This window comes from Bombina bombina, chromosome 3 (genome assembly GCF_027579735.1).
Source record: "Bombina bombina isolate aBomBom1 chromosome 3, aBomBom1.pri, whole genome shotgun sequence".
In the NCBI taxonomy this organism is placed as follows: Eukaryota; Metazoa; Chordata; class Amphibia; order Anura; family Bombinatoridae; genus Bombina; species Bombina bombina.
The window spans coordinates 1103408643-1103433758 of record NC_069501.1 but is presented as its reverse complement, the minus strand read 5'-3'; the positions used below and the strand labels follow the sequence as shown (position 1 = coordinate 1103433758).

General features: G+C 40.9%; 1 protein-coding gene across 1 annotated transcript in view; it reads left to right on the top strand.

Moving 5' to 3' along the window:
- RFC3 (replication factor C subunit 3) overlaps window positions 1–25116 on the top strand; it is a 108118-nt gene that overhangs the window by 28051 nt on the left and 54951 nt on the right. Inside the window, exons 4-6 of the mRNA XM_053708448.1 lie at window positions 4255–4352; window positions 22212–22393; window positions 22503–22639. Of these exons, the coding sequence (XP_053564423.1) occupies window positions 4255–4352; window positions 22212–22393; window positions 22503–22639 (417 nt within the window). The remainder of the gene's footprint in view (window positions 1–4254; window positions 4353–22211; window positions 22394–22502; window positions 22640–25116) is intronic.

Here is a 25116-nt window from a genome sequence, read left to right as displayed (position 1 = left end):
GCTCTGAATGATTGTAACACTGTTGCAATCCCAGAGAAAATATGTAGGTTGGATAAATATTTTGCAGTACCAACGTGTACTGACGTTTTTCCTATACCTAAAAGACTTACTGAAATTGTTAACAAGGAGTGGGATAGACCCGGTGTGCCTTTCTCACCCCCTCCTATATTCAGAAAAATGTTTCCAATAGACGCCACCACACGGGACTTATTGCAAACGGTCCCTAAGGTGGAGGGAGCAGTTTCTACTTTAGCTAAGCGTACCACTATCCCGGTGGAGGATAGCTGTGCTTTTTCAGATCCAATGGATAAAAAATTAGAGGGTTACCTTAAGAAAATGTTTGTTCAACAAGGTTTTATATTGCAACCCCTTGCATGCATTGTGCCTGTCACGGCTGCGGCGGCATTCTGGTTTGAATCTCTGGAAGAGACCCTTGACACAGCTCCATTGGATGAGATTACACACAAGCTTAAAGCCCTTAAGCTAGCTAATTCATTTATTTCTGATGCCGTAGTACATTTAACTAAACTCACGGCTAAGAATTCAGGATTCGCCATTCAGGCGCGCAGAGCGCTGTGGCTAAAATCATGGTCAGCTGATGTGACTTCTAAATCTAAATTGCTTAACATACCTTTCAAAGGGCAGACATTATTCGGGCCCGGTTTGAAAGAAATTATCGCTGACATTACTGGAGGTAAGGGCCATGCCCTGCCTCAAGACAGAGCCAAACCAAGAGCTAGACAGTCTAATTTTCGTACCTTTCGTAACTTCAAGGCAGGAGCAGCATCAACTTCCTCTGCTCCAAAACAGGAAGGAACTGTTGTTCGCTACAGACAGGGCTGGAAACCTAACCAGACCTGGAACAAGGGCAAGCAGGCCAGAAAACCTGCTGCTGCCCCTAAGACAGCATGAAGTGAGGGCCCCCAATCCGGAAACGGATCTAGTAGGGGGCAGACTTTCTCTCTTCGCCCAGGCTTGGGCAAGAGATGTCCAGGATCCCTGGGCGTTGGAGATCATATCTCAGGGATATCTTCTGGACTTCAAAACTTCTCCTCCAAAAGGGAGATTTCATCTTTCAAGGTTGTCAACAAACCAGATAAAGAAAGAGGCGTTTCTACGCTGTGTACAAGAACTTTTACTAATGGGAGTGATCCACCCGGTTCCGCGGTCGGAACACGGACAAGGGTTTTACTCAAATCTGTTTGTGGTTCCCAAGAAAGAAGGAACCTTCAGACCAATCTTGGATTTAAAGATCCTAAGCAAATTCCTAAGAGTTCCATCGTTCAAAATGGAAACTATTCGGACAATCTTACCCATGATCCAAAAGGGTCAGTACATGACCACAGTGGATTTAAAGGATGCCTACCTTCACATACCGATTCACAGAGATCATTACCGGTATCTAAGGTTTGCCTTCCTAGACAGGCATTACCAGTTTGTAGCTCTTCCCTTCGGGTTAGCTACTGCTCCAAGAATCTTTACAAAGGTTCTGGGTTCTCTTCTGGCGGTACTAAGACCGCGAGGAATATCGGTAGCTCCGTACCTAAACGACATTCTGGTACAAGCGTCAAGTTTCCAAACTGCCAAGTCTCATACAGAGTTAGTACTGGCATTTCTAAGGTCACATGGGTGGAAAGTGAACGAAGAAAAGAAGTTCCCTTCTTAGGGACTCTTATAGATTCTGTAGAAATGAAGATTTATCTGACAGAGGTCAGGTTAACAAAACTTCTAAATGCTTGCCGGGTCCTTCATTCCATTCCACACCCGTCAGTGGCTCAATGCATGGAGGTAATCGGCTTAATGGTAGCGGCAATGGACATAGTACCCTTTGCACGCCTGCATCTCAGACCACTGCAATTGTGCATGCTAAGTCAGTGGAATGGGGATTACTCAGATTTATCCCCTATGCTGAATCTGGATCAAGAGACCAGAAACTCTCTTCTATGGTGGCTCTCTCGGCCACATCTATCCAAGGGGATGCCCTTCAGCAGGCCAGATTGGACGATTGTAACAGACGCCAGCCTGATAGGTTGGGGCGCTGTCTGGAATTCCCTGAAGACTCAGGGATCTTGGACTCAGGAGGAGAGTCTCCTTCCCATAAATATTCTGGAATTAAGAGCAGTTTTCAATGCCCTTCTGGCTTGGCCTCAGTTAGCAACTCTGAGGTTCATCAGGTTTCAGTCGGACAACATCACGACTGTGGCTTTCATCAACCATCAGGGAGGGACAAGGAGTTCCCTAGCAATGATGGAAGTCTCAAAGATAATTCACTGGGCAGAGTCTCACTCTTGCCACCTATCAGCGATCCACATCCCAGGCGTGGAGAACTGGGAAGCAGATTATCTAAGTCGCCAGACTTTTCATCCGGGGGAGTGGGAACTTCATCCGGAGGTCTTTGCCCAAATACTTCGGCGTTGGGGCAAACCAGATCTGGATCTCATGGCGTCTTGCCAGAACGCCAAACTTCCTTATTACGGATCCAGGTCCAGAGACCCGGGAGCGGTTCTGATAGATGCTTTGACAGCACCTTGGGTCTTCAACATGGCTTATGTGTTTCCACCCTTCCCGATACTTCCTCGATTGATTGCCAGGATCAAACAGGAGAGAGCATCGGTGATTCTAATAGTGCCTGCGTGGCCACGCAGGACCTGGTATGCAGACCTAGTGGACATGTCGTCTTGTCCACCATGGTCTCTACCTCTGAGACAGGACCTTCTGGTGCTGGGTCCTTTCAAACATCCAAATCTAATTTCTCTGAGGCTGACTGCATGGAGATTGAACGCTTGATTCTATCAAAGCGTGGATTCTCGGAGTCAGTGATTGATACCTTGATACAGGCTAGGAAGCCTGTTACCAGGAAAATTTACCATAAAATATGGCGCAAATACTTGCATTGGTGCGAATCCAAGAGTTACTCATGGAGTAAGGTTAGGATTCCTAGAATATTGTCTTTTCTACAAGAAGGTTTAGAAAAGGGTTTATCCACTAGTTCGTTAAAGGGACAGATTTCAGCTTTGTCCATCCTTTTACACAAACGTCTGTCAGAAGTTCCAGACGTTCAGGCTTTTTGTCAGGCTTTGGCCAGGATTAAGCCTGTGTTTAAAACTGTTGCTCCGCCATGGAGCTTAAACTTAGTTCTTAACGTTTTACAGGGTGTTCCGTTTGAGCCCCTTCATTCCATTGATATCAAGTTGTTATCTTGGAAAGTTCTGTTTTTTAATGGCTATTTCCTCGGCTCGAAGAGTCTCTGAGTTATCTGCCTTACATTGTGATTCTCCTTATCTGATTTTCCATTCAGACAAGGTAGTTCTGCGTACTAAACCTGGGTTCTTACCTAAGGTAGTCACTAACAGGAATATCAATCAAGAGATTGTTGTTCCTTCATTGTGCCCTAATCCTTCCTCAAAGAAGGAACGACTTCTGCACAATCTGGACGTTGTCCGTGCCCTGAAATTTTATTTGCAGGCAACTAAAGATTTTCGACAAACTTCTTCCCTGTTTGTCGTCTATTCTGGACAGAGGAGAGGTCAAAAGGCTTCGGCTACCTCTCTCTCCTTCTGGCTTCGTAGTATAATCCGTTTAGCCTATGAGACTGCTGGACAGCAGCCTCCTGAAAGAATTACAGCTCACTCTACCAGAGCTGTGGCTTCCACTTGGGCCTTTAAAAATGAGGCCTCTGTTGAACAGATTTGCAAGGCTGCGACTTGGTCTTCACTTCACACTTTTTCCAAATTTTACAAATTTGACACTTTTGCTTCTTCGGAGGCTGTTTTTGGGAGAAAGGTTCTTCAGGCAGTGGTTCCTTCCGTATAAAGATCCTGCCTGTCCCTCCCGTCATCCGTGTACTTTTAGCTTTGGTATTGGTATCCCATAAGTAATGGATGACCCGTGGACTGACTACACTTAACAGGAGAAAACAAAATTTATGCTTACCTGATAAATTCCTTTCTCCTGTAGTGTAGTCAGTCCACGGCCCGCCCTGTTTTTTATGGCAGGTCTAAATTTTTTAATTATACTCCAGTCACCACTGCACCCTATAGTTTCTCCTTTCTCGTTTGGTTTCGGTCGAATGACTGGATATGACGTAGGGGGAGGAGCTATATAGCAGCTCTGCTTGGGTGATCCTCTTGCACTTCCTGTTATGGAGGAGTTATAATCCCATAAGTAATGGATGACCCGTGGACTGACTACACTACAGGAGAAAGGAATTTATCAGGTAAGCATAAATTTTGTTTTTTCTTTTTGTTAATTTAGCGATGCTGGCAACAGTGATCGTGTTGTAATTCAAGAGTTATTAAAGACTGTTGCGCAGTCTCAGCAGCTTGAGACAAGCACCCAAAGAGACTTTAAAGGTATGTATTGAGTCTGTCATACTTTTATATAATAGAATGTGTTTATAATAAGATATGTATAAGCTTTAAAGGGACTGTAAAATTGTTGTATTAGACTTCCTCTAAAGTAATTATTCCCTGCTTCAGTGTTTTCTTGAAGTTCTCTCTAACAGGGCACATTTTAAGCACTTCCCTACTTGGGCTGGGTAAATGTGTTTTACTTAACGTTCATCGGGTAGAATTAAATCTGACAGAGGTACCTGAGGGCTAAAGCTGAAAATCACTCCTTTGTTCAAACTTCTTGTGAAACCCATTGAATATCCATCAAAGCACTTAAAGCAGAGTGATTGAAAAAAATTCCTTTTATCAGGAGATGCTTTAACTTTTTTTTATGCATTATTCATAGCTCAAATATCTTTATATAGTTGCATATTTATACATGTAGACACTGTTGCTAGAACATCTTGTTATACTCAAACGTATTTATTTTCATGTCGGTTTTTGTGTCTCCCGTCCCCCCCCCCCAAAATGTGTATATATGATTAAAATTTTTATATCGGTGTAGTTGTTCAACCAAGTCATATTGTATCTAAAGAATAGGCTTTTTTTAGAATCACATTTTCTTTTGTACAATTATGATGTTCCATAACATGTGGAATATAATTTTTGCCACTAGATGGAGGCCAAGAACCTACACAAGAGCTTAAAGGGACATTATATACCAATTTCCATATCACTGCATGTAATAGACATTACTATAAAGAATATGCACAGATACTGATCTAAAAATCCAGTATAAAACCTTTCTAAAAACATACTTAGAAGCTCCCAGACCCCCCCCCCCTTCCTGCATATGAAAAGACAATTACACAAACAGGAGTTTAATGCATGTATACAAGACACTTTGGGACTTGGTTAGGAGTCTGAGAATCAGCAAAACTATACATTGTTACAAAAACACTCCCAGAAGGGCTATTTAAATGGATCATCTAAAAAACATTAATGCAAATTAAAGTGAATGTAAATTTTGATGCTAAAGTGCTGTTTTTTTTAAAAAATTCGATTAAAAACAGGGGCAATTGAATTAATCAAAATTAACATTTCACTCCTGTTGTGAAAAAAAACTTACCTTTTAAACTTGACAGCAGCTCCAGCTTCCTCTGGTTGTCGCAAGCCATTTCTGATGTCAGAAATTATGGATAGGTTTTCCTCCAGTCACGGCTTCCCCCCTGGGGGAATCGGTGTCTGATTTAACGCCATGATTGGAGGAAGCCGGATTCCTCATTTTAGACCCAGGAAGAGGCTTTGCAATGGGTGGAGGAAGCTGGAGCTGCTGTGAAGATTAAAAGGTGTGTTTCTCCAACATTGGTGTGTCCGGTCCACGGCGTCATCCTTACTTGTGTGAATATCTCTTCCCCAACAGGAAATGGCAAAGAGTCCCAGCAAAGCTGGCCATATAGTCCCTCCTAGGCTCCGCCAACCCCAGTCATTCTCTTTGCCGTTGCACAGGCAACATCTCCACTGAGATGGTTAAGAGTTTGTGGTGTTTAGTTGTAGTTTTTTATTCTACTATCAAGAGTTTGTTATTTTAAAATAGTGCTGGTATGTACTATTTACTCTGAAACAGAAAAGGATGAAGAATTCTGTTTGTGAGAGGAAGATGATTTTAGCAGACAGTAACTAAAATCGATTGCTGTTTCCACATAGGACTGTTGAGATGAAGTAACTTCAGTTGGGGGAAACAGTTAGCAGACTTTTCTGCTTAAGGTATGACTAGACATATTTCTAACAAGACCATGTAATGCTGGAAGGCTGTCATTCCCCCTCATGGGGACCGGTAAGCCATTTTCTTAGTCTCAAACAGAATAAAGGGCTTAATATGGGCTATAAAACTGGTAGACACTTTTATGGGCTAAATCGATTGCTTTATTTGGACATTTTATACATGTTTATGCTGATAATTCACACTTATAAACTTGGAACGTTTTCCAGTCAGGAAGGGCCTTCCCAGTTGTAGGCTGAGCCTCATTTTCACGCCATTACTGCGCAGTTGTTTTTGAGAGCAAGACATGCAGATGCATGTGTGAGGACCTGAAAGTAGTTGGAAAAGTTCCTAAAAGGCGTCATTTGGTATCGTATTCCCCTCTGGGCTTGGTAAAGTCACAGCAAAGGCTGTAGCTGGGACTGTATAGGGGTTAAATCTGTAACCGGCTCCGGTTTCGTTATTTTAAGGGTTAAAGCTCTGAAAATTGGTGTGCAATACTTTTAATGCTTTAAGAGTGAAATTTTGGTAAATTTTGAACAATTCCTTCATATTTTTTCACATATTCAGTAATAAAGTGTGAATGAGAGTGAAAAAGAAGAACGTAGGCACCAGATGATTATCAAAAATGCAAATGCCCTTTATTCAGGTATTAAAATGCAATACAACAACGGATGCTAGGAAAAGCATAAACCTCAGGGCTTAGGTGGAGAAGTGGTCACCCATGTACCCTATTGCTGACATGTTTTGGCAAAAGCCGTAATCATAGCTAAAGGGTAAGAATTATGCCTGCCTTTTAAGAGAACAGTTCACCTGTGATAGGTTAAAAACAAAATTGTTACGTGGTTGCTACACACCTCCACCTATGGGTCAATTTGTATATTTACATTGCCCTGTTTGGAAATTAACTCCTTATAATCCACTAAAACACATGCAGGACAGCTTATTTGTTTTAGCCATAACCATAGAGCCAACATTAAATTAGTTCAATACATATCTTATTATGCACTTCTTCATGTGAAAAAAAAACGAATTTAACATAAATCATATACATCTGCTTGCTTTATCAGCATTTTGTGCAATTGTACCATTACAAAAATAGACAGCTCTATATATAGACAACCATTGCCTGTCAGTCATGTATTGAAAATTCTAATACTAAATTGAGGTAAGGATCAATAATACATATAGGAAAAAGACTGAAAAAATAATAATGATAACATTTACATAAATAATAAGATCCTTCATAAAATGAACTTTATAACTGACTTAGTGTAAGTGAAATTATGTAACATTTACGATGATTATATGTTATATTGTTTATAGTTCACCCTCTGTAACTATATAAACATCATCCAATATAACATATTGTATTAATCCTGTACATATATAGAAACACAGGCTAACACCAGAAATTTATAAGGTCATATTCTGAATTAAGCCCATTTGGCATTCTAGTGTGTAGCCTGTGTATCCAAAACACCTCCCTTTTAAGAAGCAAGGTGTCCCTATCACCTCCCCTGTTGTTTGTGCCAACAACTTCAACAATCATCCATGATAATGTCCTTGGATCTTTATTGTGTTTAACCTTAAAATGGTTCACCAGGGGGGTGGTTAGTGTACCCCTTTTAATGTCATTTATATGTTCCCTTATCCTAGTCCTTACTTGTCTAGACGTTTGTCCTGTATACTGAATGTCACAGGAGTCACAGTTAAGAAGATATACTGCATATGTTGACCTACTGTTAAAAAGCGCTCTATGTGCAAATGTCTCACCAGAGTAAGAACTTCTAAATATATTGCCCAGTTTGGCATGACTACATGCTATGCAGCTTGTGAAGCTGCATTTATAGACTCCTTTGCAGCTAAGCCAAGAGGATGTATTTGTCTCACTCATTTTTAGTTGTGTAGGTGCCACATAGTTTCCTATAGTTTTGCCTCTCTTGATCACGTTTCCCCGGATCAGCCGCTCAGACGCTGACACACTGTAGGGATCCACACGGCTGCTCGACCTCCAGGACACTGTTAAATGCACAGATACCTTCGTGAGAGGATCCGGAGCAAGATATTAGAGGTGGGTCCCCAGAATCAGCTGTTGTCAGTAGCGTGCATACCGGAGGTTTATATCACAGACCACACGGAGCTCATTAATGGTGGGAGAGATACTTCAAGGCATATATATATATATATATATATATATATATATATAACAGGTGCTGCATTAACTTTATTGTGATAACTTGTCACTGAATATCTCAGTGAGCCTACTTTTGCTTGCACTGTCTCTCACATTGAGGTTTCTATATTCCATTTAACTTATCTCACGGCTGCCTTGATAATACAACATGGAGGCCAATCAAAGCATGGAAATACAAACACAGTTTTATTCACTCTCTAAATTGGAGGACAGAGGGTTAGACAAAAATGAACTTGAGACTTTATTTGTTACTGACCGGGCACTGTTGCCACTGAGTAAGCTTTTTGAGGAGGCTGAATTTCTGTTGATTAAGGAATGCCGACTAAAATGGGACATTTGGACTCTACAAAAGTATCTTAACTTGGGTATTATACCCAGGGGTCTACGGATCACTAAGTTCCCCACATTTCCAGTGGAGGATTTGGAGTTTATTGCTGCATGGAATGCTATATTAACAGACTGCTCTATACGCCTTATTAACATGTTGATTGATTATAAGAGTAAATTACTTAATGGTATAACTGTTAATATTGAGCTTTTACAATCTGAGCTAAGCATACGCAGCACATGTATTAAATATGCACAATATGATAGTATACTAAGAAACTCCTTGAAAGAGGCTAAAAATAATATCATGGAAACAAAACATGAAAAATACCTTAGAGACCAAAGTGACTACGATAATAATAGAATCTACATTTGGAATAAAAAACAAAGGTCACTTAGCTATAGATTCAAAAGGGATAATAGAAACACAAACAAGGATAAACACACATCTCATGGTCAGGGAAATAAGAAGGGCCAGCAAACACCTAAAAAGGTAACTTTTTCAGATAGTGAGGTGGAGTCCCAGGATGATTACAACACCGGAGTATCCTCAGGTGATGAAAATATACAGGTCCCCTCAACACACACAAACAAAACTGGGGACATGAGTTTGACCCCGGCACATACTAATGTGGGTGGCAGAGGAATAGGGAGGGGAAGACAATCCAGATATCAGGATTTGGATAGGACATCTGAGACCCCTATACCCATAACTACCACTACTGTGGAAAGGGAAAGGGGAGAGATAGAACAGGTTTTTTCCAGGCCCCCAATAGGACAAGAAGGGGGGGGGGAAGAGGTGGAGGCAACTTAAAAACAAGGTCTGCAACAAGGAGCAGACAACAGGGCAGGAAGTACAACTGACACTGGTTATCAACCTGTCCAGTCATACATTAAGTAAGGCTGAAGAGAGGGTCTTAGGGTTAGGATTTAATTTTGTCCCCACTGATGATTTTGATCTTTTTTCCACGTTATTGGATGTAAACAAATTAATTAGGTCACTTACATTAAAAAAGCATTTCAAAAACTGTTTGTCTGATAATCCCTGTGTTGAACAACTCCCCAAGGTAATGAGAACTAATTTAACATTTGAGGAATGCTGTGATGTAGCAGGTTTAGAGACACTACAAAGGGAGAGTCACAGTGTGGATAGTGTAATCTCACACACTGGTGACACTGGCCCTAAACTTAGAAATACATCTAAATTTTACCCCATCCAGTCTAGGGGCCCGGTACTGGAAAAGTTCCAGAAGAGAGTAGAGGAAGATTTGACTAATCTGGCATATACTACTAAACTTGGGATTAAGGGTAATCTTAACAATGAAGAGAAAAAAGCACTCAAAAACTTAAGTGAAAACACAAATTTGGTAGTCAGGGCCGCAGACAAGGGTGGGTCTGTTGTCTTAATGGATAGGACATTCTTTGAAAAGGAGGCCCTTAGGCAATTAAATGACCCCAAACTATACATTATACTAGACTTTAACCCTACAAGCAGATTTCAGAAAGAGCTTTCACACTTGATTGATGATGGGAGGGAAGAGGGCTTTTTGGATGATGGCACTTGTGAATTTTTGTATGCAGTGAATCCCAAGGTCCCTACCTTCAACATTCTGCCAAAGGTACACAAGACCTTGGAGAATGTTGAGGGTAGACCCATCATTAGTGGGATTGACTCCATGTTGGAGCCATTATCCAAGTGGCTTGATTAGATCCTACAACCCCTGGTGGGGGAACTTCTTAGTCACCTTAGAGACACCAAACAACTACTGAAAGAGAGAGAAGTAATTCCTTGGAAAGAGGGCTATGGATGGTTATCTGTCGATGTAAAATCGTTATATTCGTCAATCCCACATAGTTCTGGGTTAGAATCCATATCCTTCTTTCTAAGGAGATCCACTGGATACAGTGAGAAATTTATCAAATTTATTCTCAGAGTAACTGAGTTCCTGCTAACTCACAACTTCTTTGTATTTGAACGCGTGTTCTATCTCCAGAGATGTGGCACAGCCATGGGGGCTAAATTTGCTCCCTCTTACGCCAACCTATACATGGGTTGGTGGGAGCTGTGCCACATCTTTGGAGATATAAATACCTATAGGGGTAATATCGTCTATTATCGTCGATATATAGACGACCTGTTGTTTATATGGGATGGTAGTCAGAATGAAGCACAAGAGTTTGTAGGGCACCTCAATGTTAATAATGCAAGCCTACAATTCACCCATGAATTTGGGCATTCTAAAATTTATTTTTTGGATGTCACCCTCCTTGGCGAGGGGACCAACTATATAAGGGTAGAGCTCTACAGAAAACCCATAACCAGGAACACCCTATTACACGCACAGAGCAGTCACTCTAAGCAGGTTTTCAAGTCGGTACTGAAAGGCCAGTTCACTAGGATAAAAGGAATTGTACCAAAACCAGTGAACATTCCAAACATGAGATGGAACTATGTGAAAAATTCCTTGAGAGGGGGTACCCCAAACAGGACATTATTAGGGCCCGGGATGAAGTAAGGGCCATAGAGAGGGCCAACCTACTCAAAGATAAATCCATAGAAAGGAATACAAAATCTGAACAACTTACATTCGTCACTCAGTTTAGCAAACAGTATTACCAAATATGTAATATTATACGTAGACATATGTCCCTTTTAAGGTCAGATGATGATCTAACACATATTGCAACACAGAAGTTGAGATTCGCCTTCAAGAGAGGCAAAACTATAGGAAACTATGTGGCACCTACACAACTAAAAGTGAGTGAGACAAATACATCCTCTTGGCTTAGCTGCAAAGGAGTCTATAAATGCAGCTTCACAAGCTGCATAGCATATGTAGTCATGCCAAACTGGGCAATATATTTAGAAGTTCTTACTCTGGTGAGACATTTGCACATAGAGCGCTTTTTAACTGTAGGTCAACATATGCAGTATATCTTCTTAACTGTGACTCCTGTGACATTCAGTATACAGGACAAACGTCTAGACAAGTAAGGACTAGGATAAGGGAACATATAAATGACATTAAAAGGGGTACACTAACCACCCCCCTGGTGAACCATTTTAAGGTTAAACACAATAAAGATCCAAGGACATTATCATGGACGATTGTTGAAGTTGTTGGCACAAACAGGGGAGGTGATAGGGACACCTTGCTTCTTAAAAGGGAGGTGTTTTGCATACACAGGCTACACACTAGAATGCCAAATGGGCTTAATTCAGAATATGACCTTATTAATTTCTGGTGTTAGCCTGTGTTTCTATATATGTACAGGATTAATACAATATGTTATATTGGATGATGTTTATATAGTTACAGAGGGTGAACTATAAACAATATAACATATAATCATCGTAAATGTTACATAATTTCACTTACACTAAGTCAGTTATCAAGTTCATTTTATGAAGGATCTTATTATTTATGTAAATGTTATCATTATTATTTTTTCAGTCTTTTTCCTATATGTATTATTGATCCTTACCTCAATTTAGTATTAGAATTTTCAATACATGACTGACAGGCAATGATTGTCTATATATATATATATATATATATAGAGCTGTCTATTTTTGTAATGGTACAATTGCACAAAATGCTGATAAAGCAAGCAGATGTATATGATTTATGTTAAATTCGTTATGTTTTCACATGAAGAAGTGCATAATAAGATATGTATTGAACTAATTTAATGTTGGCTCTATGGTTATGGCTAAAACAAATAAGCTGTCCTGCATGTGTTTTAGTGGATTATAAGGAGTTAATTTCCAAACAGGGCAATGTAAATATACAAATTGACCCATAGGTGGAGGTGTGTATCAACCACGTAACAATTTTGTTTTTAACCTATCACAGGTGAACTGTTCTCTTAAAAGGCAGGCATAATTCTTACCCTTTAGCTATGATTACGGCTTTTGCCGAAACATGTCAGCAATAGGGTACATGGGTGACCACTTCTCCACCTAAGCCCTGAGGTTTATGCTTTTCCTAGCATCCGTTGTTGTATTGCATTTTAATACCTGAATAAAGGGCATTTGCATTTTTGATAATCATCTGGTGCCTACGTTCTTCTTTTTCGCTCTCATTGATACCGTTTGGATATGGTTAAGGCACGGATGGCAATTTGGCAGTAGAACATTCTCCCCACAAGGTGCTATAACACTTTGAAATCTTTTCGTGAAGCTGTGGACTCTCCCCGGTTCTGTCTGGTTCACCTGTTCCACATCGTGACGTCACGTTTCCCCGGATCAGCCGCTCAGACGCTGACACGCTGTAGGGATCCACACGGCTGCTCGACCTCCAGGACACTGTTAAACGCACAGATACCTTTGTTAGAGGATCCGGAGCAGGATATTAGAGGTGGGTCCCCAGAATCAGCTGTTGTCAGTAGCGTGCATACCGGAGGTTTATATCACAGACCACACGGAGCTCATTAATGGTGGGAGAGATACTTCAAGGCACCTATATATATATATATATATGTGGGACTGACGTGAGTTTACGATAACAATACCTTAGCATTGTGACAACAGGTGCTGCATTAACTTTATTGAGTAATAAAGTGTGCTCTGTTTAAAATTTAAAGAGACAGTAACGGTTTTGTTTTAAAACGGTTTTTGTGCTTTATTGACAAGTTTAAGCCTGTTTAACATGTCTGTGCCTTCAGATAAGCTATGTTCTATATGTATGAAAGCCAATGTGTATCCCCCTTCAAAATTGTGTGATAATTGTGCCATAGCGTCCAAACAAAGTAAGGACAGTTCTGCCACAGATAATGAAATTGCCCAAGATAATTCCTCAGATGAAGGGAGTAGACATGGTTCTACATCATCTCCTTCTGTGTCTACGCCAGTTTTTCCCACGCAGGAGGCCCCTAGTACTTCTAGCGCGCCAATGCTTATTACCATGCTACAATTGACGGCTGTAATGGATAACTCCATAGCAAATATTTTATCCAAAATGCCTGCATATCAGAGAAAGCGCGATTGCTCTGTTTTAAACACTGAAGAGCAGGAGGGCGCTGATGATAATTGTTCGGTCATACCCTCACACCAATCTGAAGGGGCCATGAGGGAGGTTTTGTCAGATGGGGAAATTTCAGATTCAGGAAAAATTTCCCAACAGGCTGAACCTGATGTTGTGACATTTAAATTTAAGTTAGAACATCTCCAAGCACTGCTTAAGGAGGTGTTATCTACTCTGGATGATTGTGACAACTTGGTCATTCCAGAAAAATTATGCAAGATGGACAAGTTCCTAGAGGTTCCTGTGCACCCCGACGCTTTTCCTATACCCAAGCGGGTGGCGGACATAGTGAATAAGGAGTGGGAGAAGCCCGGCATACCTTTTGTCCCCCCTCCTATATTTAAGAAATTATTTCCTATGGTCGACCCCAGAAAGGACTTATGGCAGACAGTCCCTAAGGTCGAGGGGGCAGTTTCTACTCTAAACAAGCGCACTACTATTCCTATCGAGGATAGTTGTGCTTTCACAGATCCTATGGATAAAAAATTGGAAGGTTTGCTTAAAAAGATTTTTGTACAGCAAGGTTACCTTCTACAACCCATTTCGTGCATTATTCCTGTCACTACAGCAGCGTGGTTCTGGTTCGAGGAACTAGAAAAGTCGCTCAGTAGAGAGACTCCATATGAGGAGGTTATGGACAGAGTTCACGCACTTAAGTTGGCTAACTCTTTTTTTTTTTTTTAGATGCTGCTTTGCAATTAGCTAGATTAGCAGCGAAAAATTCAGGGTTTGCAATTGTGGTGCGCAGAGCGCTTTGGCTAAAGTCTTGGTCAGCGGATGTATCATCCAAGACAAAATTGCTTAACATCCCCTTCAAGGGTAAAACTCTCTTTGGACCAGAATTGAAAGAGATTATCTCAGACATCACTCGGGGAAAGGGTCACGCCCTCCCACAAGATAGGCCTTTCAAGGCCAAGAATAAGTCTAATTTTCGTTCCTTTCGTAATTTCAGGAACGGACCGGGCTCTAATTCTGCATCTTCTAAGCAAGAGGGTAATACCTCACAGTCCAAACCAGCCTGGAAACCGATGCAAGGCTGGAACAAGGGTAAGCAGGCCAAGAAGTCTGCAGCTGCTAACAAAACAGCATGAAGGAGTAGCCCCCGATCCGGGACCGGATCTAGTGGGGGGCAGACTCTCTCTCTTTGCTCAGGCCTGGGCAAGAGATGTTCAGGATCCCTGGACGCTAGAAATAGTTTCTCAGGGTTATCTTCTGGAATTCAAGGAACTACCCCCAAGGGGAAGGTTCCACATGTCTCACTTATCCTCAAACCAAATAAAGAGACAGGCGTTCTTACATTGTGTAGAAGACCTGTTAAAGATGGGAGTGATACACCCCGTTCCAATGACGGAACAAGGAATGGGATTTTACTCAAATCTGTTCGTAGTTCCCAAAAAAGAGGGAACCTTCAGACCAATTCTGGATTTAAAGATCCTAAACAAATTTCTCAGGGTACCATCGTTCAAAATGGAAACCATTCGAACGATTCTACCCACTATCCAGGAAGGTCAATCTATGACTACCGTGGATCTAAAGGATGCGTACCTACATATTCCTATCCACAAAGAACATCATCAGTTCCTAAGGGTCGCCTTTCTGGACAAACATTACCAGTTTGTGGTCCTCCCATTCGGATTAGCCACTGCTCCAAGGATTTTCACAAAGGTACTCGGGTCCCTTCTAGCGGTTCTAAGACCGAGGGGCATTGCAGTAGCACCATACTTGGACGACATTCTAATACAAGCGTCGTCCCTTTCAAAATCAAAGGCTCATACAGACATCGTTCTGGCCTTTCTCAGATCTCACGGATGGAAGGTGAACATAGAAAAAAGTTCTCTGTCTCCGTCAACCAGAGTTCCCTTCTTGGGAACAATAATAGATTCCTTAGAAATGAAGATATTTCTGACAGACGTCAGAAAGTCAAAACTTCTAAGCGCTTGTCAAGTTCTTCATCTAAGACCATTACAACTGTGCATGCTGAAACAGTGGAATGGGGATTATACAGACTTGTCTCCAGTCTCAAGTAGATCAGAAGACCAGAGACTCACTCCGTTGGTGGCTAACCCAGGATCACCTATCCCAGGGAATGAGCTTCCGCAGTCCAGAGTGGGTCATCATCACGACCGACGCCAGCCTAGTGGGCTGGGGCGCGGTCTGGGAATCCCTGAAAGCTCAGGGACTGTGGTCTCGGGAAGAGTCTCTTCTCCCGATAAACATTCTGGAACTAAGAGCGATATTCAATGCTCTCAAGGCTTGGCCTCAGCTAGCAAAGGCCAGATTCATAAGATTCCAATCAGACAACATGACGACTGTTGCGTATCTCAATCATCAGGGGGGAACAAGGAGTTCCCTGGCGATGAAAGAAGTGACCAAAATAATACAATGGGCAGAGAATCACTCCTGCCACCTATCTGTGATCCACATTCCAGGTGTGGAAAACTGGGAAGCGGATTATTTGAGTCGTCAGACATTCTATCCGGGGGAGTGGGAACTCCACCCGGAGATCTTTGCCCAGTTGACGCAACTATGGGGCATTCCAGACATGGATCTGATGGCGTCTCGTCAGAACTTCAAAGTTCCTTGCTACGGGTCCAAATCCAGGGATCCCAAGGCGACTCTAGTGGATGCACTAGTAGCGCCTTGGATCTTCAACCTAGCTTACGTGTTTATACCGTTTCCTCTCATTCCCAGGCTGGTAGCCAGGATCAAACAGGAGAGGGCCTCGGTGATCTTGATAGCCCCTGCATGGCCACGCAGGACTTGGTATGCAGACCTGGTGAATATGTAATCGGTTCCACCATGGAAGCTACCTTTGAGACAGGACCTTCTTGTTCAGGGTCCATTCGAACATCCAAATCTGGTTTCCCTCCAGCTGACGGCTTGGAGATTGAACGCTCGATTCTATCAAAGCGTGGGTTTTCAGATTCTGTGATTGATACTCCTGGTTCAGGCCAGAAAACCGGTAACTAGAAAGATTTACCATAAGATATGGAAAATATATATCTGCTGGTGTGAATCCAAGGGATTACCTTGGAATAAGATTAAAATTCCTAAGATTCTTTCCTTTCTGCAAGAAGGTTTGGATAAAGGATTATCTGCGAGTTCTCTAAAGGGACAGATTTCTGCTTTATCTGTCTTACTACACAAACGTCTGGCAGCTATGCCAGATGTTCAAGCATTTGTTCAGGCTCTGGTTAGGATCAAGCCTGTTTACAGACCTTTGACTCCTCCCTGGAGTTTAAATTTAGTTCTTTCAGTTCTTCAAGTGGTTCCGTTTGAACCTCTACATTCCATAGATATTAAGTTGTTATCTTGGAAAGTTTTGTTTTTGGTTGCTATTTCTTCTGCTAGAAGAGTTTCAGAGTTATCTGCTCTGCAGTGTGCTCCGCCCTATCTGGTGTTCCATGCAGATAAGGTGGTGTTGCGTACTAAGCCTGGTTTTCTTCCAAAGGTTGTTTCTAACAAAAATATTAACCAGGAGATAGTTGTACCTTCTTTGTGTCCGAATCCAGTTTCAAAGAAGGAACGTTTGTTACACAATTTGGACGTAGTCCGTGCTCTAAAATTCTATTTAGAAGCTACAAAAGATTTCAGACAAACATCTTCTCTGTTTGTCGTCTATTCTGGTAAAAGGAGAGGTCAAAAAGCGACTTCTACCTCTTTCTTTTTGGCTTAAAAGCATCATCCAATTGGCTTACGAGACTGCCGGACGGCAGCCTCCTGAAAGAATCACAGCTCACTCCACTAGGGCTGTGGCTTCCACATGGGCCTTCAAGAACGAGGCTTCTGTTGATCAGATATGTAAGGCAGCGACTTGGTCTTCACTGCACACTTTTGCCAAATTTTACAAATTTGATACTTTTGCTTCTTCGGAGGCTAATTTTGGGAGAAAGGTTTTGCAAGCCGTGGTGCCTTCCATTTAGGTGACCTGATTTGCTCCCTCCCTTCATCCGTGTCCTAAAGCTTTGGTATTGGTTCCCACAAGTAAGGATGACGCCGTGGACCGGACACACCAATGTTGGAGAAAACAGAATTTATGCTTACCTGATAAATTACTTTCTCCAACGGTGTGTCCGGTCCACGGCCCGCCCTGGTTTTTTAATCAGGTCTGATGAATTATTTTCTCTAACTACAGTCACCACGGTACCATATGGTTTCTCCTATATTTTTCCTCCTGTCCGTCGGTCGAATGACTGGGGTGGGCGGAGCCTAGGAGGGACTATATGGCCAGCTTTGCTGGGACTCTTTGCCATTTCCTGTTGGGGAAGAGATATTCCCACAAGTAAGGATGACGCCGTGGACCGGACACGCCGTTGGAGAAAGTAATTTATCAGGTAAGCATAAATTCTGTTTTTTTTTGTTTTTGTTTTTTTGTTTCACAACAGGAGTGAAATGTACATTTTGATGAATTAAAGCGCCCCTGTTTTTAATCGAATTTTTAAAAACCGGGCACTTTAGCTTCAAAATTTACATTCACTTTAAAATCTAGTGTACAATGTCCCTTTTAAATTCTCTCCCACTTCCCCTCTCTACTCAGTTTTTAGATTCTTAGCCTCTCAAGAAAAGGTTGAGAATAGAGGTGTTAAAGCAACTTGCTTATGGATGTGTTTATGGGAGCTAGACCACTGTGAGACCCTTTATCCCTGGGACATATACAGGGAGTGCAGAATTATTAGGCAAGTTGTATTTTTGAGGATTAATTTTATTATTGAACAACCATGTTCTCAATGAACCCAAAAAACTCATTAATATCAAAGCTGAATAGTTTTGGAAGTAGTTTTTATTTTGTTTTTAGTTATAGCTATTTTAGGGGGATATCTGTGTGTGCAGGTGACTATTACTGTGCATAATTATTAGGCAACTTAACAAAAAACAAATATATACCCATTTCAATTATTTATTTTTACCAGTGAAACCAATATAACATCTCAACATTCACAAATATACATTTCTGACATTCAAAAACAAATCAGTGACCAATATAGCCACCTTTCTTTGCAAGGACACTCAAAAGCCTGCCATCCATGGATTCTGTCAGTGTTTTGATTTGTTCACCATCAACATTGCGTGCAGCAGCAACCATAGCCTCCCAGACACTGTTCAGAGAGGTGTACTGTTTTCCCTCCTTGTAAATCTCACATTTGATGATGGACCACAGGTTCTCAATGGGGTTCAGATCAGGTGAACAAGGAGGCCATGACATTAGATTTTCTTCTTTTATACCCTTTCTTGCCAGCCACGCTGTGGAGTACTTGGACGCGTGTGATGGAGCATTGTCCTGCATGAAAATCATGTTTTTCTTGAAGGATGCAGACTTCTTCCTGTACCACTGCTTGAAGAAGGTGTCTTCCAGAAACTGGCAGTAGGACTGGGAGTTATGCTTGACTCCATCCTCAACCCGAAAAGGCCCCACAAGCTCATTTTTGATGATACCAGCCCAAACCAGTACTCCACCTGGACTGGAGCTCTCTGCCCTTTACCAATCCAGCCACGGGCCCATCCATCTGGCCCATCAAGACTCACTCTCATTTCATCAGTCCATAAAACCTTAGAAAAATCAGTCTTGAGATATATCTTGGCCCAGTCTTGACGTTTCAGCTTGTGTGTCTTGTTCAGTGGTGGTCGTCTTTCAGCCTTTCTTACATTGGCCATGTCTCTGAGTATTGCACACCTTGTGCTTTTGGGCACTCCAGTGATGTTGCAGCTCTGAAATATGGCCAAACTGGTGGCATCTTGGCAGCTGCACGCTTGACTTTTCTCAGTTCATGGGCAGTTATTTTGCGCCTTGGTTTTTCCACACGCTTCTTGCGACCCTGTTGACTATTTTGAATGAAACGCTTGATTGTTCGATGATCACGCTTCAGAAGCTTTGCAATTTTAAGAGTGCTGCATCCCTCTGCAAGATATCTCACTATTTTTGACTTTTTTGAGCCTGTCAAGTCCTTCTTTTGACCCATTTTGCCAAAGGAAAGGAAGTTGCCTAATAATTATGCACACCTGATATAGGGTGTTGATGTCATTAGACCACACCCCTTCTCATTACAGAGATGCACATCACCTAATATGCTTAATTGTTAGTAGGCGTTCGAGCCTATACAGCTTGGAGTAAGACAACATGCATAAAGAGGATGATGTGGTCAAAATACTCATTTGCCTAATTCTGCACTCCCTGTAATTCACAAAAGAGACAGAAGAGAGACTTCACAGAAGCTCAATGATACAGGAACCTAGAAATGCCCTGTTGCACAGCATCTCCCTATGGGATTTCAGCCATAACTACCCCCCAGGCATCGCTGGGACTTGTCCTTAGCCTCCCCCCTGTGGGATTAAAGGTATTTCCTCTAAAATTCTCTGCTGTACGGGCACTTACTCACATAGCCCCACTGGCTATTTGCATATAAACACTTAGTGTAGCATAGCCATGGGACATAAGAACAGATGCCTTATTTATTCAATGTTTTAGGGTTTGTAAGTATTCAGCCTCAAACGTGTTATATTTTTAGCCCCATGCTACGGATTAACTCGAATTTCGGCAATGTGAGGGAAGGGTTTGTAAAGTCTGGGAGTGCTTTCTTTTCTAATAGCTCTCTCTCTGGAAGTATTTGTGCACACTTTCTTTGGTGACTGAACTTCAGTAAACTAAGTGTCGGTATTTTATAATTTATTTCCCTTTTGGGACTCTTGGTTTTTTTTTTGTTTTTTTTTTGGCGCTCTCTTTCTCCCGCAGTAACCTTGCGCTTCTCCTTACATTGGCTACGAACACTTTCTCTCTTGGTTCTGTTTTACTAATTTGGAGAGGGAAAATGTCCTAGCTATTTGAGCATCTCGCATCACGATTTTGATATTTATGAGGAAAAACTTTTCAGCATGGTTTATAACTGTGATCTATGTACCCTACACTATTTAATAGCATCTTTTATTATTACATTTAAGCAGCTTATAGCGCTTTAGAGTCTCATATATTAATTTTGATGGTCAGTTACAAGTTATTTAATGTAGCCTATACTTATTATTTAAGTATATGCCCTAACTATGCCATTTTAAATCTGTGAATGTCATGTCACAGCTCTATGGTATTACTAGTTCAGTTCAGAGTGCTTTGTTTATTCGCATATACATGATTTGTGTGAACTAGTTTGTTTGTTTATAGACAATTTGTCCTCCTGTGAAATTGTTTAATCTAACCTCAGGTATTAATGTGTATGCAATACATCATACAAGTATACATTGTCATATTCATTTGGAAAATATCAATAAGGATATTGTTCCTTTTTTTCCCTACTAACTCCAAGAAGTGACTTGCATATTCTTGATGTAGTCAGAGCATTGAAGTTCTATCTTCAAGCTAATAAAGTATTTAGCTGTTTGTTCTCTACTCTGGGACTCGTAAGGACCAGGAGGCTACTATGGTAGCATTGGCCTCTTGGCTTAAACAAGTGATTCACATGGCTAACTTAGTTGCGAGAATGTCACCTCCTAAATGTATCAAAGCTCACTCTACAAGCTTCCTGGGTATTTATCCCACATGTTATGGAGCCCTATGGACTATCATCATTTTACGAAAGAAAACAAAGTGTATGCTTACCTGTTAAATTCTTCTTTTCCAGAATGATGATGGTCCATTGGCCCCGGCCACTTCAATTTTGGGCAACAGTTCTAATTGACACCTCTACAGACACTGTTTTGTCTCTACTACCAATGTTTCCTATTTTCTGCTCCACTAGATGTTGAACTGAGGAGAAAGGGGAGGTGGGAAGGAATTTAAAGGGACATGAAACCCAAAATTGTTCTTTCATGATTCAGATAGAGAATACAATTTTATTTTCCAATTTACTTCTATTATTTAATTTGCTTCCTTCTCTTGTTATCCTTTGCTGAAATATTTATCTAGGAACTCTCAGGAGCAGCAAATCTAGTTTCTAGCTGCTGATTGGTGGATATATATATATATATATATATATATATATATATATAATCTCTCTCACTCTGTTATTGGCTCATCCATGTGTTCAGTTAGAAAACCAGTAGTGCATTTCTGCTCCTTTAACAAAGCATACTAAGAGAATGAAGCAAATGTGATAATAGAAGTAAACTGGAAAGTTGTTTAAAATTGTATGTTCTACCTAAATCATGAAAGAAAAATGTGGGGTTTCATGTCCCTTTTTAAGCTCTTGTTTGACTTCTTGGCTCCTAGTGGTGGGAATTATATTCCACATGTTAGTGTATGTATATGTGTGTGTGTGTATATATATATATATATATATATATTTACACCCCTCACATGTTAGGGATATGAAACCCAAAGTTTTTCTTTGTGGTTCAGACAATTTAATTCTTGCAAAACTGTTGCCATATAATGCTCGAGTGCTTTTTTACCATTCTTTTTTTTTTTTTTTTTTTTAACAAAAGACATCAAGAAAATTAAGAAAATTGTGATAATAGAAGTAAATAAGAAGGTTGTTTTAATGTGCATGCTCAGAGTGAATCATGAAAGAAAAATGCTGGATTTCATGTCCCTTTTTAAAAGTTAGACATAACAATCTATCTCTCCCTCCCTCTGCCTCTAGTTGTCCTCTTAACTGAAGTTGACAAGCTTACTAAAGATGCTCAGCATGCTTTAAGGAGAACAATGGAGAAATATATGTCTACGTGCAGACTTATACTATGTTGCAATTCTACATCAAGAGTAATTTCTCCAATTCGCAGTAGATGTTTGGCAATCCGTGTTCCAGCTCCAAGTGTTGAAGAGGTTGGATTTTTTTTTTCTTTTCTCTATTGCATTATCACTTGTGGATTTGAAAAACAGACTATAATAAATTGTTAGTTATGTTTTTTTAAATTTCTATTTTGAATTTTAGATTTGCTCAGTTTTGTTCAGTGTCTGCAAAAAAGAAGGATTGATTCTCCCTCAGGAACTTGCACGCAAGATTGCTGAAAAATCTGGTCGAAATCTCAGAAAAGCCCTATTGATGTGTGAGGCATGTCGTGTTCAACAGTATGTATAGTGTGAATATATTCTATAAATTTAATGGGGGGGAAAAACTAGGGATAAAAGTCTGTTTCTTTGTAATAAAATAAGCTCTAAGCAGTCTGTTATACTTAAAGGGACTGTAAACCTTAACCATCAAATGACATTAATCATGTTAGTGATTATATGTTAAATATTTTTAAGTCATTTCGCAGAGTATAAGCGCTAAGGGAGTGAGTTATAATCATTTGTATAAAGTACCTTGTTTGTCAGTGCACTAACCGCCCATGCAGCCGGAGATATTTTTTTCTTTTTAATGACACGATGAGTCCACAGATCATCTAATTACTATTGGGAATACCACTCCTGCCCAGCAGGATATGGCAAAGATCACCACAGCAAAGCTGTTAAATATCGCCTCCCTTCCCTCCCACCCCAGTCATTCTCTTTGCCTACGTTAAGAGCAAGGAGGTGGTAAGCAATTTAGGTGTTGGAAAAGATTCTTCAATCAAGAGTTTATTATTTTTAAAGTAGTACAAGATTGTGCTGCTTTGCCCTAGGGTGTAGCCGTAGTCCATATCAGTCTCTTCAGTAGAGCAGTGGTGGCTTTAGAGCAATGTGAACTTGTGGGACATAATTTTCACTGTGCCTCCCATATACTGATGCTGCCCTATCTTGAAAGTCTGAGGGATTTTTACTCAGTCCTTTCTCTTGTTTCACAGGTCTATGTGAGGGAGAGGCCCTCTCAAACCTGGAGCTGCCTTGCTGTCGGGCAGATTAGGAGGTAAGTGCTTTCTTTATTTTCTGGGGCTGCAAGGAAAAAGAAATAAGGGGCACTTTATTTCATATGGGAACTCGTATAAAGGCTCAGGTATTGGGCTCTTTAGTGGGGACAGCTTGCAGGCACTGGGGCTAGAGAACTTTATGCAAGGCATGTTGGTGGTTCTATACTCCTGGCGGTTTTTTGTTTTTTTTAGGTAAGAATACTGACCAGGAGAAAATTTTTGTTACGCCCACAATGGGCGGACCCAGAGCAGGTGGTAATTTTCATTGCGCGCCTTTCCTCCCTTCCATTTTTGTCGGAAGTGGAAGCAGTGCAACATCCGTTTTCATTATGCATAGCGCTCATTTCATGCTTATGTTAAAACAGAGTCTCGTTTATCCATCTGAGTTCCGGATCTATCACTAGGAGTCGGCTCCTGCTCAGAGAGAACCGGGTAGTCATGCAGGTAGGCACCTCAGCTTAACTGCTGAGGTGCAGAGGTTATCTGTTTAGGCTTGCTGTTTTTTACTGTAGTTTAGAAATAAAAAAAGTTATCGTTTAAAGTAACAGTAACGTTTTTTTTTCGGTCTTAAATTTTTAATAAAAATGTGATCATTTTATTAGATATTTGGAACCATTGTGAGTCAGAATGGAGTCCAGAATGGAGACTGTGCAAAATATAACTTGTACTTTGTGTTTTAATACCAATGTGGAACCACCAATCCCTTTCTGTTCCTCATGTATTGAGAGAACTTTAAATTACAGGGATAGACTTTTTTTTTTTTTCTGAGCCATCATTTTCTAAGGAGGATGTTGTTCATGAGTCTAATGTCAATGTTCAATATATGCCGCAGCTTTCTTAAGCGTCCCATCTTGTTTGCTCACACATGCAGTGCCCTGCGCTTCCTCTTTAATTCCCCCAGGAGTTACGTTGCAAGACATAGCTTCTCTAATGTCTTCTGCAGTTTCTGATGCATTATATGATTTTCCCATGTTGCAGGGGAAGCGCAAGAGGAAAGGTAGACATTCAGTAGGTGAGGTTTCTGATGCAGTTGTTGCTATTTCGGATGTCCCCTCTCAGAAACCTGAGGAGGAGGATCCTTCGGTAGCATCTGAGGGTGAAATCTCAGACTCTGACAGTGTAATTCCTACTGCTGATACTGAAGTTGTATCCTTCAGGTTTAAGCTTGAGCACCTCCGTCTGTTACTTATGAGGTTTCAGCTACTTTAGACGACAGCGACACTACAGGGAGTGCAGAATTATTAGGCAAGTTGTATTTTTGAGGATTAATTTTATTATTGAACAACAACCATGTTCTCAATGAACCCAAAAAACTCATTAATATCAAAGCTGATTAGTTTTGGAAGTAGTTTTTAGTTATAGCTATTTTAGGGGGATATCTGTGTGTGCAGGTGACTATTACTGTGCATAATTATTAGGCAACTTAACAAAAAAATATATACCCATTTCAATTATTTATTTTTACAAGTGAAACCAATATAACATCTCAACATTCACAAATATACATTTCTGACATTCAAAAACAAAACAAAAACAAATCAGTGACCAATATAGCCACCTTTCTTTGCAAGGACACTCAAAAGCCTGCCATCCATGGATTCTGTCAGTGTTTTGATCTGTTCACCATCAACATTGCGTGCAGCAGCAACCACAGCCTCCCAGACACTGTTCAGAGAGGTTCTCAATGAGGTTCAGATCAGGTGAACAAGGAGGCCATGT